Below are 16,917 nucleotides of genomic sequence, written 5' to 3'. Positions count from 1 at the left end.
ATGCCTCGGTCAGCTTCGTGTAGGCCGATGTTCTCCTGGAGTAGAAGACCACATAGTTAATCCCTCGAGAACTTCTAGATCGGGGTGTCAAACTAGATTTCTTTGAGGACTGGATTACCCTTGTAGTTCTCCGAGGACCGCGGGGTTGGGTGTGGGGAGCAGGGGAGGGAGACAGGTGGATACCTCCTGCAACACCCTGCCGGCCAAAACGGGGCGCTGGGGGGAGCCCTCATGCAGCTCCCTCTGCCTCATTTTCAGCCGGAACCGCCTCCGAAATCACTTTAACGGCCAAAACGGGGTCCCCGTGTAGCCCGTTTCCACCCTCCCCAGCCTCCTGAAGCACTCCACCGGTCAAAAACAAGCTGCAAGGAGGCCTCGCGAGTGTTGCTGAATGTCAGGGAAGCCAAAAATGGGACGCACGGGGCAGGGATGGGTTTGCTCCCGGCATTACTGCCGGTTCGGTGCACAAAAAATGTTCCGTGCACGGCAGATGTGGGCTCCGCGCATATTCCCCTTTGCACCTAAAGAGGTCTGTGCATACGCACAATGTTAGAAAAGGGGGGCATTACATTTTTTTGCAATGAAAATCAAGATGGCGGAGCTGTGGATAGAATTGGTTTGGGCATGTGTCGTTGCCGAACAGAATCAAACCGGTAGGAACCCACCTCTGGCATGGGGGACTCGGGGGGGGGCATACGGAGCTCGTTTTCACAGGCAGAGGCAACATGGGCTGGCCCTTCGAAATTTCCCGGCACATTTAAGCACCCTGTGGGCTGGATGCGGCCCCTGGGTCTTGAGTTTGACACCCCTGTTCTCGATTGCAACCTCATGGTGCCTGGTGACTGGGATCCAGAGCCCCCTGGAAGTCCCCAGGAGGGGTGGGGTGGGTGTGACCAAACTGGGGCACCCCCTGAGTCTGATTGTAGTCTTTCCTCTCCCACCTCTTCCTTCTCTCCCACTGGAGGTAGGTCTAGGTTGGGCCCTGGTCTTCACACCTTCGGTGGCCGCCGTGTCCCACTACTTCGAGAAGCGGCGGACACTGGCCATGGGCCTGGCTGTCTCGGGGGCTGGCGTCTCCTCGCTGGCCTTCTGCCCATTCTTCCAGTATCTTCTGGACTCCTACGGATGGCGGGGGGCACTTCAGATCGTGGCAGCGATGTCTCTGAACCTGGTGGCGTCCGGCGCGGTGCTGCGCCCGTTGGCTGTAGAGGACGCTCAACCCAACGGCGACAAGGATGGGGACGTCCATCAGGAGCAAAGGACCCTCACCTCCTCCTTCTTCGCCCTGGAGCTGCTCCATCACGGACCCTTCCTGCGCTACGTCTTGGTTTTCATCCTGGTGGACATGGGCTACTTTGTGCCCTACGCACACCTGGTGGCTTACGCGCGGGATGTGGGCTGTGGAGAATACGACGCCGCTTCCATCATGTCGGTCGCCGCCGTGTCAGACATGGTGGGTCGCGTCTTTGCCGGGTGGTTGGCGGATGCCCGGGTCTTCTCACGTTCGGTCCACGACCTGACACTCTGGATAGCCTTGACGGGCATCTGCCTGGCCCTGGTGCCCCTCGGACACAGTTTGGCGACCCTGATGCCCCTCGGCCTCTGCTACGGCTTCTTCGCTGGCGCCCTGGTCCCACTGCAGTTCACCAGCCTGGTGGAGATCGTGGGTGTTCGCTACATGATGGCGGGCATCGGGTACATGCACATGCTGGAGAGTACGGGGGCCCTGGTGGGCACACCTATTTCAGGTAAAAAGAAATTGGGGGGGGTACCCGTGGTGGGCTTCAAATTATTTTACCACTGGTTCGGTGGACGTGGCTAGGTGGGGGGCATGTAACTGAATGGGCGTGGCCTACTTGACATCACTCACACATACACAGAGACTGGGCATGCGCACACACACACACAAAAGTCACGATACAACTTACAACGGCTCACTCAGTGACCATTCAAGGTGGCGACAGTCCTGAAAGAAGGGACTTACGACTTGTCCTCGCATCTACAACCGTTGCAACATCAAAATGTAGACACTTGGCAACGGACTCCTATTTATGACAAGTTTTGTGGTGTCCCGGGTGTGTGGGGGTGTGGGGGGGCTTCACATTTCGTGACCGTCTGACAAGCCAGCTCCACAGGGAAGCCCGGTTCGCTTAACAACCGTGTGACTCGCTTCACAACGGCGGGGATTCGCTTAGCAACTGGGCCAAGAAAAGTGGCAAAAAGGGGACGACATTCACTTAACCGACGTCTCGCTTCGTTGCAACAAGGTTGGCTTTCATTGTGGTCGCAAGTCGAGGACTGCCTGTCCTAATGGAAGCCAAGACAAATTCAACCATAGAGTAACCTGGGTTGTAGAGAGACCGTCTTTGATCAGTGGTTGGATTTGAAGGGGGGGGGGTCCCTGGGAAAAGGCCGGCTACGCAACACCCTGAGAGCGTACCCCGATATTTTGCATTCCAGGTTGGCTGAGGGACATCACAGGGACCTTCACCGCGTCCTTCATCTGCGCCGGAGTGGTCCTCTTGACTGGCAGCCTGGTTCTTCTCACCCTGCCCGACTACTTCTCCTGTTCAAGGGCACCCAAAGCCCATCGTCCTGGTCCGGCCGAGCCCCGAGGTCCAAAGAGCCTGGGATCCAGAGGGACGCCCCAAGAAGGCAGAGACCTTTCCCGGATAGAAACTGGCTAGTTCACCCCGATGACCACACGGGAGTGAAGCCTTCGCCACAAGTCTTCGTACGTCCTGCTGGTCAGGAGAAGCAGCACTGATGATGTTCCCTAGTTGGGTCGTGAAACGTCTGCAAGAAAACTCAGCTCAGAGAGTATCAAGGACCCCACAGGACTCTTCCCCTTCTTCCTCCTCCTCCTCTTCTTCCTTCTCCTCCTTCTTCTCTTTGCAAACCCCATTCCTTTCTAGCACTGAAGACATTACATACTTGGGTCATGAAATGTCTGCAAGAAAACCAGCCAGCTCAGAGAGCGCTAAGGAGCCCACCCTTCCTCCTCCTCTCCTCTTTTCCTCCTTATCTTCCTCTTCTTCACTCTGTTCTTCTTCCTCCTCTCTCCGCTCCCTTTTAGCACTGACAACGTTACCTAGATGGGTCATGAGACGTCTGCAAGCTCAGAGAGCATCAAGGACCTCACATTCCTCCTCTTTCCCTTCCCCTTCCTCTTCCTCCTCCTCCTCGCAAAACCCATTTCTTTCTTGCACTGATGATGTTCCCTAGTTGGGTCATGAAATGTCTGGAAGAAAACAACCAAGTTTAGAGAGCACCAAGGACCCCACAATTCCTCCTCCTCCTCCTCCTCCTCCTCCTCCTCCTCCTCCTCCTCCTCCTCCTCCTCCTCCTCCTCCTCCTCCTCCTCCTCCTCCTCCTCCTCCTCCTCCTCCTCCCCCTTATAGCACTGATGATATTCCCTAACTAGGTCACGAAACGTCCATTCCTTCAATTTGTGAATTTTATTCATCAGTTTTCTATTCAAGCTAAGAATTGTTTTTTTTTGGGGGGGGGAATTTGTGAATTATCCATTCCCCCTTTTGCTCCTCGACATATTTATTTATTTACACAGATTTATTTTTTTCTAAACTCTCCACTGGTTTCCACTCTGGAATTTCTGGCCGGAGACTGATTTAGCAAGTAAATAAATGACCAACTTGGGGGGGGGGGGGGGGTTGGGTCACGGTTAACTGGGAGGGAAAAAAGCTTTGAAATTCACCCGTTCTTTTTTTCGGGGGCCAAAAAAAAAAATCACATCTAAGCCAAAGCTTGCTTTCTAGTTATATTTTAATTTATTTTATTTTCTAAAGAATAATTTCAGGATAAAATCAGCCGCGACAGTTTTAGAGTTTTCCTGAGGTTGATCAAGAAGTTTGAAGACGGAGAAACAGTCGGCAACTTCAGAAGAATCAGGGACTCAAAAATTAAAAAAATATGGATGAGTGGAGTGATTTTAAACGGTGATTAACAGAATCACAGAGTCGGAAGGGACCTTGGAGGTCTTCTAGTCCAACCCCCTACTTGGGTAGAAAACCCCTTTACCACTTCAGACAAATGGTTATCTGGTTATCTTTTGGTTATCTTTCAAAACTTCCAGTGTTGGAGCAAAAGGGTCTTTGGCCCACAAGTGTGCAAAACTGTGTAAAAACTGTGCAAAGCTGCACACCACAGCATGTTCGGCCTTTTGAGGGTCGGTGGGGTCAAACATGGAGAATGCCAGACGTTCATTTTACAAAAATACCCCCCAAATATTAGCATTTTACGCCAGGTTAGAGAAGCAAAACGCCAGGAGAGGAATTTGAGAACCCCTAAATTCAGGTCGTCCTCGGATTACGATCACGATTCAGTCCCAGATTTCGGTTGCTAAGACCGTTGTGACGTGAGTTTTGACCCATTTTACGACCTTTTACGATGGTTGTTAAGTGAAGAGTCACACGATCCTTAAGTGAATCCGGCTTCCCTCCCTTCCCCCTTTGGCTTTGCTCGACGAAAGGTCGCCAAATGGGGTCAGCCGAGCCCCGGACCCTGCGACCGTCATAAATACGAGTCAGTTCTTTCAAGACGGTTGGGAGCTTGAACGGTCACTAAGCGAATCGGTGAAGTGAATCTGGCTTCCCCATTGACTTGTCAGAAGGTCACAAAAGGGGATCGCAGGACCCTGGGACGCTGCGACTATCGTAAATATGAGTCAGTTGGCAAGCGTGCCGAATTTCCATCGCCTGACCGTGGGAATGCTGCAACGGTCGTAAGTGTGAAAAACGGTCGTAAGTCACTTTTTTCAGTGAGGTATGTAACTTTGAACGGTCGCTAACCGAACAGTTGTAAGTCGAGGACTACCTGTGTAGCTCAACAGCGCCCCCTGGTGCCTCTCGTAAGGATGACATCCTGCAAAGATGACTGAGTATTGAAAGTACAGGGGGTCCTCGACTTATGATGCATTGCTTACTGACTGTTTGAAATTACAACCTCCCTCGGGGGGGGGTGTTTACTTAAGATCCGGTTCTGAAGTTCTAGTGGATGCCCCGCCCACCACAGTCACATGGCTGCATTTTGGGGACTCTGCAGCTAAGAGACATTTATAGACGTTTGCAGTGTCCTGTTGTTTCACTTAACGACGGCCCTATTTGATTAAAAAAGAGTCGTAATATGGATAGTCCTTGACTTATGACCACTCTCGACCTTCCCAGTTGGCCTCCGCTGAGGAAACATTCGCTTAACAACGGTGTGATTTGCTTAACGACCACAGCGATTGGCTTAACAACCCATGCCAAAAAAAGCCATTAAACCTGGGTGTGACTCGCTTAACGATCATCTTGCTTAGCCGTGTAAATTCTGGAGCCCGTTGTGGTCGTAAGTCGAGAACTACCTCACTCATCAGTGGGTGACCTGATTTACCACCGTCGCGACTTACGGCTGTGATGGGCAGGCTCCGTGACGGTCATAAGTTCGAGGACTACGCACCGATGTGATCCAACAGTGACAGTCAACAGTTTCTGAGTCATCCCCCAAACTTAGAGCTCCCTGTGGCCAAAATTAAATATTTGCGGACGTAGCAACAGCCACACGGGTCCCCTTCAAACGTTGGACACTAGAGGAGGCACCAGAGAAGGTCTTCAAGGCAGTGGACGATGGGTTCCATGCATTGGATGCCCCCGCCCCTCAATTGGAGGGGGTTTCTCCCTGTCGCACCCCAATGTGGAGTCAGGTTAAATGGGAAACTCATGGGAGGCTGCCTGATTAGAGAAAGGGACAATAAGAGAGCGTCTTAAGGAAGCTGGGCGTCTCTTTAGTAAGTTAAGATTCCCACTCCCATCATCCTGGTTGGATGATGGGCATTGCTGGAAGGCCCCGGATGGAGGAACATTAGGTGTCTTTCATATTTCCAAACGCCTCCTGGCCGGCATGGGGCAGGCGCATTTCGGATGCCCCACAGCGCCGGGCATCTCGTTTCGCTGGGCGCTGCGGCAGCCGGACGAAGGTGAGGGAAGGGCCAGGAAAACAAGACTGGCACAGAGGACAAAGGCTCCCCCGACGAGGAACGAGGCAGTGAAGTCTCCGGTTTGGTCCCGCAGGAAGCCTGGAAAGAAAAGGAGAGGCAAAGAGGCACAAACCATCATTGCTGGCTTAATCATGGTTTGTCAGATACACCCTCGATCTGGCTGAAAATAGAGGCTTGGGTTCACTGTTTGCAAGATTCCCAGGCTGAGCTAGAAAGGACCTGGGATTTAGTCGTGTTTCTCGAACTTGGTCAGTTCAGGACAGGGGACTTCAACTCCCAGAATTCCCCAGTCATCCTGCTTGAAGATGGGCGGACTTCAACTCCCAGAATTCCCTAGTCAGCAAGCTTGAAGATGGGCGGACTTCAACTCCCAGAATTCCCCAGTCAGCCTGCTTTAAGCTGGCATGGACTTCAACTCCCAGAATTCCCCAGTCAGTTTGCGGCTTCAGATCGGCTCCAAATAGCGATTCGCGCCAAAGGTAACATGGCGGATGTCAACTCCCAGAATTCCACAGTCAACATGCTTTAAATGGGTGGACTTCAACTCCCAGAATTCCCTAATCAACACGCTTTAAGCTGGCATGGACTCCAACTCCCAGAATTCCCCAGCCTGCATCCTTTAAGATGGGTGGACTTCAACTCCCAGAATTCCCCAGTCAGCCTGCTTTAAGCTGGCATGGACTTCAACTCCCAGAATTCCCCAGTCAGTTTGCGGCTTCAGATCGGCTCCAAATAGCGATTCGCGCCAAAGGTAACATGGCGGATGTCAACTCCCAGAATTCCACAGTCAACATGCTTTAAATGGGTGGACTTCAACTCCCAGAATTCCCTAATCAACACGCTTTAAGCTGGCATGGACTCCAACTCCCAGAATTCCCCAGCCTGCATCCTTTAAGATGGGTGGACTTCAACTCCCAGAATTCCCCAGTCAACCTGCTTGAATATGAACAAACTTCAACTCCCAGAATTCCCCAGTCACCCTGCTTGAAGATGGGTGGACTTCAACTTCTCCCAGAATTCCCCACCCAGGAATGGTTTATATCAGAATTCAGCATGGATAATGCAAGAGAAAAAAAACACACATTTTTTTAAAAAATTGGAAACCTTTCTTAGTAGATGGTGGGAACGCAGTAAATGTAATATACCTTGATTTCAGCAAAGTGAAAACATTTAAGCTAAATTAATAAATCAGGGTGTTTGATGGTGCGAGGATTAAGTGGGAAATTTGATGTGCTGGGTGGGGCATTCTGGGAGTTGAAGTCCACCTGTCTTAAAGGGGCCAGGTTCGCGAAATATTAAGTATCACAGAACCCATCTCGCACAGCCCCCCCAACCCTTGGTACCCCCTTTCCTCCTTACCTGAGAGGGGGGGTCCTAGCAAACCCCCGATGCTCATCGACATCATGCAGAGGCCTGTAGCATTCACAACGCGGCTGACGCCCACCAGCTCAGGCAAGACCCCAAAGGCCACCGTGGCGAAGCTGCCCGCGCTGGCGCCGTAGAGCACCGCCAGGAAGAGCAGGCTGGCATAGGAGGTGGAGACGGGGAAGAAGAGGAGGGCGACCCCCACCAAGGAATTGAAGGCCACCAGCAGGTAGACGGGGGGCAGGAGACGCCGGTCGGCCCCGCAGCCGGTCAGCAGCCGTGCCAGGCCGTCGGCTAAGGCGGCTAGAGAGACCACGAAGGCTGCGCTGTACGGTTCTATGCCCAGCGCCCGACCGTAGGCGTCCAGGTGAACGTACGGGGTGAAGTACCCAGCGGCCAGTAGGGCAGTGCCCAGGGCGAACGCCCCAAAGCCTCTCTGGGCGAAGAGACCCACATCAAAGATGGAGGTCAACTTGGGAGGGTCTCCCCGCAAGGCCAGGGGCCGAAGGAGTGCCCCGCCGAGCACCAGGTGGAGGGTCAGGGCAGAGGTAGCCAGCAAGGTGCCTCGCCAGGCGAGGTGGTCGGCCACCAGGCGCAGGAGGGGAGAGAGGGCGAAAGAGGTCAGGCCGTTCCCCGTCAAGGCCAGACCCATGGCCAGTGACCGTCGGGCGGAGAAGTAGCGCGAGAGGGTGCCCATCGTGGGGGCGAAGGCTAACGCCCAGCCCAAACCTGCAGGCGGACAGAAAGGAGTGAAGGGGAATTTATCCACAATATTTATTTTATCTTTATTGATTTATTTATATTCCACCGTTATGTTTACAAACAACTCAAGGTTTCCTCCTCCGATTTTCCTCACAACAATCCTGCGAGGTAGGCTGGGCTGAGAGAGAAGGGCTGGCCAAAAAGTCATCCAGTCGGCTCTCACGGATAACGTGGGACTAGAACTCCCAGTCTCCTGGGGATTGGCCCAAAGTCACCCAGCCAGTTTTCATGCCTAAGGTGGGACTAGAACTCCCTGTCTCCCAGTGATTGCTTCAAAGTCACCCAGCTGGCTTTCATGCTTAGGGTGGGACTAGAACTCACTGTCTCCTGGTGATTGGTCCAAAGTCACCCAGTGGGCTTTCATGCCTAGGGTGGTACTAGAACTCACTGTCTCCTGGTGATTGGGCAAAAGTCACCCAGCTGGCTTTCATGCCTAGGGTGGGACTAGAACTCACTGTCTCCTGGTGATTGGTCCAAAGTCACCCAGTGGGCTTTCATGCCTAGGGTGGTACTAGAACTCACTGTCTCCTGGTGATTGGGCAAAAGTCACCCAGCTGGCTTTCATGCCTAGGGTGGGACTAGAACTCACTGTCTCCTGGTGATTGGTCCAAAGTCACCCAGTGGGCTTTCATGCCAAGGGTGGGACTAGAACTCACTGTCTCCTGGTGATTGGGCAAAAGTCACCCAGTGGGCTTTCATGCCTAGGGTGGGACTAGAACTCACTGTCTCCTGGTGATTGGTCCAAAGTCACCCAGTGGGCTTTCATGCCTAGGGTGGTACTAGAACTCACTGTCTCCTGGTGATTGGGCAAAAGTCACCCAGCTGGCTTTCATGCCTAGGGTGGGACTAGAACTCACTGTCTCCTGGTGATTGGTCCAAAGTCACCCAGTGGGCTTTCATGCCAAGGGTGGGACTAGAACTCACTGTCTCCTGGTGATTGGGCAAAAGTCACCCAGTGGGCTTTCATGCCTAGGGTGGGACTAGAACTCACTGTCTCCTGGTGATTGGGCAAAAGTCACCCAGTGGGCTTTCATGCCTAGGGTGGGACTAGAACTCACTGTCTCCTGGTGATTGGTCCAAAGTCACCCAGTGGGCTTTCATGCCTAGGGTGGTACTAGAACTCACTGTCTCCTGGTGATTGGGCAAAAGTCACCCAGCTGGCTTTCATGCCTAGGGTGGGACTAGAACTCACTGTCTCCTGGTGATTGGTCCAAAGTCACCCAGTGGGCTTTCATGCCAAGGGTGGGACTAGAACTCACTGTCTCCTGGTGATTGGTCCAAAGTCACCCAGTGGGCTTTCATGCCAAGGGTGGGACTAGAACTCACTGTCTCCTGGTGATTGGTCCAAAGTCACCCAGTGGGCTTTCATGCCTAGGGTGGGACTAGAACTCACTGTCTCCTGGTGATTGGTCCAAAGTCACCCAGTGGGCTTTCATGCCAAGGGTGGGACTAGAACTCACTGTCTCCTGGTGATTGGGCAAAAGTCACCCAGTGGGCTTTCATGCCTAGGGTGGGACTAGAACTCACTGTCTCCTGGTGATTGGTCCAAAGTCACCCAGTGGGCTTTCATGCCTAGGGTGGTACTAGAACTCACTGTCTCCTGGTGATTGGTCCAAAGTCACCCAGTGGGCTTTCATGCCTAGGGTGGTACTAGAACTCACTGTCTCCTGGTGATTGGTCCAAAGTCACCCAGTGGGCTTTCATGCCAAGGGTGGGACTAGAACTCACTGTCTCCTGGTGATTGGTCCAAAGTCACCCAGTGGGCTTTCATGCCTAGGGTGGGACTAGAACTCACTGTCTCCTGGTGATTGGTCCAAAGTCACCCAGTGGGCTTTCATGCCAAGGGTGGGACTAGAACTCACTGTCTCCTGGTGATTGGGCAAAAGTCACCCAGTGGGCTTTCATGCCTAGGGTGGGACTAGAACTCACTGTCTCCTGGTGATTGGTCCAAAGTCACCCAGTGGGCTTTCATGCCTAGGGTGGGACTAGAACTCACTGTCTCCTGGTGATTGGTCCAAAGTCACCCAGTGGGCTTTCATGCCTAGGGTGGGACTAGAACTCACTGTCTCCTGGTGATTGGTCCAAAGTCACCCAGTGGGCTTTCATGCCAAGGGTGGGACTAGAACTCACTGTCTCCTGGTGATTGGTCCAAAGTCACCCAGTGGGCTTTCATGCCTAGGGTGGGACTAGAACTCACTGTCTCCTGGTGATTGGTCCAAAGTCACCCAGTGGGCTTTCATGCCTAGGGTGGGACTAGAACTCACTGTCTCCTGGTGATTGGTCCAAAGTCACCCAGTGGGCTTTCATGCCTAGGGTGGGACTAGAACTCACTGTCTCCTGGTGATTGGTCCAAAGTCACCCAGTGGGCTTTCATGCCTAGGGTGGTACTAGAACTCACTGTCTCCTGGTGATTGGTCCAAAGTCACCCAGTGGGCTTTCATGTCTAGGGTGGGACTAGAACTCACTGTCTCCTGGTGATTGGTCCAAAGTCACCCAGTGGGCTTTCATGTCTAGGGTGGGACTAGAACTCACTGTCTCCTGGTGATTGGTCCAAAGTCACCCAGTGGGCTTTCATGTCTAGGGTGGGACTAGAACTCATTGTCTCCTGGTGATTGGCCCAAAGTCACTCAGCCATCTTGTATGCCTAAGGTGCAACTAGAACTCACAACCCCCTGTTTTCTAGCCTTTTAACCACTTGAACCAAACGAGATACAAAAGGTTCAGGCGGGGGTCTCTGCAGGGAGAGGTCAAAAGAGTCAAGATGGCCACCCCACGAAGACGAAAAAAGGGGTGGAGCTTCAACTAGGCCCTGGCAGCCATTTTGTCCATATTTTTTAGGGGGGTGCAGATTTGCGCACTCCGGAAAGCAGGTTCTGTCCGACTCACCTGTCAGGAATCCCAGGCTGAGGTATAACTGGAATAAGGAGGTGCTGAGCGCAGCCCCAAAGATGCCCAGGGAAGACAGTAGCCCGCCCAGCATGACCACCGGACGCGCTCCGAAGTGGGTACTTGCCGCTGTCCCCAGCGGGCCTGTCCAGGAAGAAACAGAGAGTGGGGTGGGTGGGTGGTAAGGGTTGGAAAAGAATTGTCGGTTGTTAACCGAGTCGCATCTGATTTTACCACCTTTAGTCCCCTCCCTGCCGTCGTTAAGTGAACCATGTGGTCATTAAGTGAAGCCGGCGTACCGCTTCGACTTCGCTTGTCGAACGCCTCCTGGGGAAGTCGCCAACGGAGGAATCACACGACCGAATGCCTGAATTTCAATCCCTCGATCGTGGAGTGACAGCCGTAAGTCTGAGGACTGGCCGTAAGTCACTGCCGTCACTTTGAATGGCCGCTAAATGAACGGCCGTAATTCGAGGATGCTATTTTCTCTTTTTGAAGGCGTCTCTCTCACACTCCAAAGTTAAGTTAGGTGAGGATTGAAAAGTAGGGTCCTAGGTGCGAAACGCAGCCCGGCTGAATTTGGGGGGGGGACTTACTTGCAAACTGCTGGGTTGCCAAGGCAATGGACGTAACCCAGGACACCTGGGCTGTGGTGGCCTGAAAAGCCTCCATGAAGTCTTCAAAGAGGACGCCGAGGGATCGTAGAACGCCAAAAGTGAGCGAGTTGGCCAGGAACCCAGCGAGGACCACCAGCCACCCCCAGCCTCCGTCCAGGGAGCCTTCCAGAGGCGGCATCTCCAGACCGGGGGAGGGTCTTCAAGAGGGTCTGCTCGCCCCACACCTTGTCCTGCAGAGGAAGGTAAAATCATCTCGGTTTTTTTTGCAAATGGACAAATTCTGGACTGGTGCAATACTAATCCTGGCCTGCGGGTGGCAGGAGCGGTCTTCCATCAACTTATAAGTTTCTTGTTATGGTGAACCTAAGTGTGTTTTTTCTACTTTTTGTGTACTGCTGAGTGGAAGATTGTGTGAATTGCTGGGTTGTGCAGACACCCAAGCAAATGAGGAAGAGGGATTTTGTGGGATGCTACAGTCTGGATAGGCAGTCCTCGACTTATGACGATTCATTTAGTGACCAAAGTTACGAGGAACTTTGCATTGGTCGTTTTTCACGTATGCGAACGTCGCCGCAGCCCTGCCGTCAAAACTCAGACGCTCAGCAACTGGCTCATATTTACGACGGTCGCAGTGTCGATCTTTTGAGACCGTCTGATGAGTCATTGGAGAAGCCGGCTTCGCTTAAGAACAGTGTGACCCTGCAGGGCTTTGCTTAACAACGGTGGTGAGAAAGGTCGCACAACGGGGCAAAGCTCCCTTAGCCAGTGTCTCACTTAGCAACAGAAATGTGGTCGTACCCCGAGGACCTGTTGTCGTCTGCCTGCCGTCTCTCCACCTTTCCGTTCCCTCCCCTTCCAAGAGACTGGACTGCCATTTGTCAGAAAGGGTGCAGGATCTCCTGCTTGGGTGGGCGGAGAGGGGGTTGGACTAGATGACCTACAAGTTTCCTTCCAACTCTGTGAATCTAATCTAATCTAACCTCGTTGGGAAACAGATCCGCTCCGATTTAAATCGTCCAGTTAGCCAACAGGAAGGATTACCATAAACCATAAAGGAAAGAAGAGAAGTTGGAACTGGTTGGATTGGTTTCATTGGGAAGGGGAGGGCGTGGGGAGGGGGCTGAGTTGCAACCCCATCCGTCTGGGAAACTCTTTTTGGTGTTTTTTTCCCCCAAAACAGCAATTTTAACATTAAAATTGGGCGTTTGTCCAGAATTCAAATGTATGCTCTTTTTTTTTCCAACCTGGGATTGCAGGTGAGAAGGTGAGTAGGTGGGTTGCAGAAGGGGAGGGGGGATGCAAAGAGGGGGAGAAGGGGTTGGGGGACAAAGGGAGACACAAGAAAAACCCCTATACTGGAGGGGCAACTCCTATGTCTATGGGGAGGGAGGGGGGATTGGTACCTGCTCAAGGCTTAGGGACCGTCCCCAAAACAGGAGGGGGAGCCGTGGGGCAGGGCCATTCAGCCCATTTGGGGAGGGGGTCTTGGGTTAACTGTTCTCCCCCCCATCCCAATGAAGGTGTGAGAACCAAGGTAATAGGCGCAGCGAAAAACGGGCTGCGAGAAACAGAGGAAGGTGTAACACCTTTGGGGAACCAAGGTGTGGGTCAAATTCCTCCCCCCTTCCTCATTCCCTGACACCCCCACCCTACCCAATTCTTTACCTGCAGCAGCCGAAGGTAGAAACAGCACACCTTTAACCAGGTGAGACTTTCTCTGCCAGGAACCCGAGAGGAGGGGAAGACAGCTGCGTTTTCGGGCACCCGCAAATGGGGCATCAGGGAAAAAGCTAGGGAAAAAGGATGATGGATGGCTCCGCCCCCAAGGAAGGTGGGAGGGAGGGGCTGTCCCTCTCCTCCCCCAGGATTACCGGAGGTGGCTTAGAGGTGGAGCTCTCGCCTCACAATCAGCAGCCGGTGGGTTCGATCCTAGGTAGAGGGCGATATTTCTCTCTCTGTGAGCACATTGAGAATGTATCTGCCGAACAAAACTCCTCATTGGCAACAGGAAAGGCGTACGGCCACTAAACACTCTGCTAGCTATAGTCAGTTGCCCGGATTCCACCCCGCAAGGAATTATGGCGTTGTTAAAAGATGATGATGACAGGGAGGGCCTGAGGGGTGGCTGCTGGCCCAGAGAAAGCCGGACATGGTCGCAACCCCAAACTTCACACCATCGTTTTGTGGTGTGAGTGAAATTCACTCTTCCAAGGTTGAACTGGAATTTTCTGAGGATATTGGTATCCTGACCGGGTGCGTGACAATAAAGACGACCATTACGTTGAGCATGTGCAGAGTGCTTGGACAGGGGAACAGGCCAGGGAAAGGCTGGGTTGTTGCCAGTGTGTTCTTTAAAGGAGGCCGTGCCACTCTGTCGCAGGCGGTCCTCGAGTTACAATGATTCATTTAGTGACTGCTTGAATTTGGAGCTGAATTTATGTAGTTCTGACCTTTGCCGTGTCTCACGATTCCCCTTCTGACGTGCAAAATACGTGGGGGGGGGGGAGCCAGATTTGCTTAACAACCGTGTTGCTAAGTTGTTAAGTGAATTTTGGCTCCATTTTGCTACCTTTCTCGCCACAGTTATTAAGGGAATCCCTGCAGTTGCTAAGTCAGTAACTCGGCCGTTAAGTGAATCCAGCTTCCCCGTAGACTTTGCTTGCTTTCTAGTTCAGGGGTGTCAAACTCAAGTCCACGGGCCAGATCCAGCCCACCCAGAAGGCTGCAAATTATGTTCTGTCAAGCAGTCTTTGTGGCACAAAACAGGATGAGCAGAATCTTCAGAAATACGAACTGTTGTCTCCTACGACCACCACGCCCCTTTCCTCCTATTTATTCCCCAGCCAGGGAGGGGCCGTTCAGCGTCCACCTGTGCCTTGTTTCCAGAGTCGACTCCTTGTCCTCCATTGTTCTCCTCTCCTAACTGCTCTGCGCCGACGCGCATCTGGAACAGCAGCTCACTCTCCGGCGGTAGGGAAATGCCAGACGGCCCTGGCTCTCTCTCAGCGTCCAACACTGAGTGTTTGTCAGAGTCTTCATCAGACTCCAGGAATGGCTCAAGTTCCTCCCCAACCTCCTCATCGTCTGAGTCTACCACAATATTACCCAAAGCGAAGAGGAAACAAGCCAGCAATTTGGGGAGTGGTGTCAAGATGACCATGCCCACCCAGTTGGCCACCCCCACCCAATCATGCTCCCCTCCACCCCACCCCGCCCAGAGGTCAACTACAGCCCTGATGTAGCCCTCAATTAAATGGGAGTTTGACACCCCTAGTTAAAGACTGTGTCGGTATCCGGGTAAAACTACGTCCGGGCGTTTCCCCAATCTACTAAACTAGGAATTAACTTTTTCAAAGGTTTCGCTGGCGAAAAGTGGGACCGTACGCGATTCAGACGCACCGCGAGACGTCTCTGAAACAAGCAAGCATTCATAGGGTGCAGAAACTCCATTTTTGAGAGCTTATGCCTAAGAAACTATCACACGATCAACAAACCATCATCCTAATACTCCGGGAGAGCCGATTTTTTATTCCCAAATAAAATCTGCAGCTTTCCTGGCTTCCCAAAAAACCACCCCACCTTCTCCCCTCTCCAGACATCGAGACATTTCCAGCAGTCAGGAAAAAAAAAATTGTTAGATTCGGGGTGCCAATCAATTCCAACACTGCCCCTTAGAATCATTCAGCGATGATGGACAGTCCAAAATCAATAAATTAAAAAAAAGAAAGGAAAAAAAAACCAGAAGCCTTCATATTCTGATCTTCGCTGGCTGGGGTTGTTTTGCCCCAAATTCACCCCAAAGCCAACCGGGGTGGGAGAATTTGGGGGGGGGGGACACTGTGCTCGTAACTTCCCCCCCCTCCTTGGACATCTTGAGTCCATTTGCAACTTAATTCTGGACGGTCCAGTCGCCCCGTCAGTCCTGGCCGAAGGAAAAAATCTATGTCCCCATTAGGTTTTCCTTCTTGGAGGAAACGTTCCCCCAAGCCTTCACAAGGTGGTGAGTTTGAGGTCATAGGACTTCCTGGCCAACTTCTCTGGATCGTTGGAGGCCATGAAGGAGAAATCTTGGAAAATGTCCAGATAGGTGTCATCTCCTGCAACCCAAAAAGGACAAAGATATATATATATGTTGTGTTTGTGCTGATAAATAAATAAAGGGAGACTAGTATAGATCTATTTCAAGCTATTTAGCTCTCATCAGCTAGCCATACCCTTACTGGGAATCGAACCAGTATTTGGGCATACCAGGGGTTGTAACACAAATACATATATATATCTATTAAAAATTCTTTTATGAACAAAGTTCATAAATCCCCTTTAAGATTTTCATAGATTCATAATTCATTTTACATTATATTTCCATTATTTCCAATTTGTGCTGTATTACTTTTCTTCTCGTATTATCCAACTTTTAATTTTTATGATAGACATAAACCATATCATTTTTTCCTTCCCTTTAAAGATAAACCAAAATTCATCATTCCCTTTCCATCTATTTTCTACAAGTGTCTTCAAATTCAGTTTTTTTATATAGTAAATCTATATTGAACATGACTTTGCACACTTCAAAGTATTAATATAACTCACACCCATCCTAATTAGATACATACTATTACCACGTTTAAATTATTTCATTTCATTCTACTAATTTCCTTTCATTCGACTAATCTCCAATTCCTAGATATTCGTTTCTCTTTTTCTTCTTTTTATACGTCTTGTATCTTTTCTTCTGAATTTTTTCTATCGCTTTTCGGTAGATTCTTTGAATGCCTTGGACAAAGATATTTTATTCTAACGTCTTGGTGGGGCCACGCTTGGAATACGGCGTCCAGTTTTGGTCGCCACGATGTTTACAGAAAAAGGATGTGGAGACTTTGGAAAAAGTGCAGCGAAGAGCAACAAAGAGGACTAGAGGATTGGAGGATAAAACATACGAAGAACGGTTGCAGGAATTGGGGACGTCTAGTTCAATGAAAAGAAGGACGAGGGGAGACATGATAGCAGTCTTCCAATATTGGAGGGGCTGCCTCAAAGAAGAGGCAAGAAACCAGGAGACAGTGAGTTCTAGTTCTATTTTACGAATGAAAGCCAGTGGAGTGACTTTGGGCCAATCACAGATGGTGAGTTCTAGTTCCACTTAAGGTGTCAGTTGGGTGACTTTGAGACAATCACCAGGAGTTGGTGAGTTCTAGTCCCACCTTAGGCATGAAAGCCAGCTGGGTGACTTTGGGCCAATCACCTGGAGACTGGGAGTTCTAGTCCCACCTTAGGCATGAAAGCCAGCTGGGT

At 51.5% G+C, this 16,917-nt stretch overlaps 3 protein-coding genes across 3 annotated transcripts in view; 1 reads left to right on the top strand and 2 right to left on the bottom strand.

The window, feature by feature from the left end:
• LOC309381828 (monocarboxylate transporter 13-like) overlaps positions 1–2,829 on the top strand; it is a gene marked incomplete at its 5' end in the record, with an annotated part of 7,375 nt that extends 4,546 nt beyond the window's left edge. Inside the window, 2 exons of the mRNA XM_081933112.1 lie at positions 969–1,748; positions 2,461–2,829. Coding sequence (XP_081789238.1) covers positions 969–1,748; positions 2,461–2,687 — 1,007 coding nt within the window. The 3' untranslated portion in view covers positions 2,688–2,829. The remainder of the gene's footprint in view (positions 1–968; positions 1,749–2,460) is intronic.
• A 3,021-nt stretch (positions 2,830–5,850) lies between these two features.
• On the bottom strand, positions 5,851–13,369 carry LOC309382032 (monocarboxylate transporter 11-like). Its single transcript, XM_081933478.1, has 5 exons — positions 13,291–13,369; positions 11,605–11,855; positions 11,009–11,152; positions 7,355–8,089; positions 5,851–6,073 (listed from the first exon to the last, which is right to left on the bottom strand). Exons 2-5 carry the CDS (start codon positions 11,801–11,803, stop codon positions 5,871–5,873), a joined length of 1,281 nt encoding a protein of 426 aa, XP_081789604.1. The 5' UTR covers positions 11,804–11,855; positions 13,291–13,369; the 3' UTR covers positions 5,851–5,870.
• Positions 13,370–15,132: 1,763 nt separating this feature from the next.
• LOC309401737 (arf-GAP with coiled-coil, ANK repeat and PH domain-containing protein 1-like) overlaps positions 15,133–16,917 on the bottom strand; it is a 35,334-nt gene continuing 33,549 nt past the window's right edge. Inside the window, exon 22 of the mRNA XM_081970924.1 lies at positions 15,133–15,722. Within this exon, the coding sequence (XP_081827050.1) occupies positions 15,616–15,722 (107 nt within the window). The 3' untranslated portion in view covers positions 15,133–15,615. The remainder of the gene's footprint in view (positions 15,723–16,917) is intronic.

This window comes from Natrix helvetica (genome assembly GCF_964273705.1).
Source record: "Natrix helvetica genome assembly, chromosome: Z".
NCBI lineage: Eukaryota > Metazoa > Chordata > Lepidosauria > Squamata > Natricidae > Natrix > Natrix helvetica.
Note: the sequence above shows the minus strand (reverse complement) of the source record. Positions and strands in the feature narration are given on the sequence as shown.

Excerpts from the sequence above, each read along its gene's own strand:
- LOC309382032 (XM_081933478.1), bottom strand. The coding sequence starts at position 11,803 with ATGCCGCCTCTGGAAGGCTCCCTGGACGGAGGCTGGGGGTGGCTGGTG. Across the intron at positions 11,153-11,604 it reads GGCAACCCAGCAGTTTGCAA|GCCCGCTGGGGACAGCGGCA; the intron begins GTAAGTCCCCCC and ends CTTCCTGGACAG. Across the intron at positions 8,090-11,008 it reads CAGCCTGGGATTCCTGACAG|GTTTGGGCTGGGCGTTAGCC; the intron begins GTGAGTCGGACA and ends GTCCGCCTGCAG.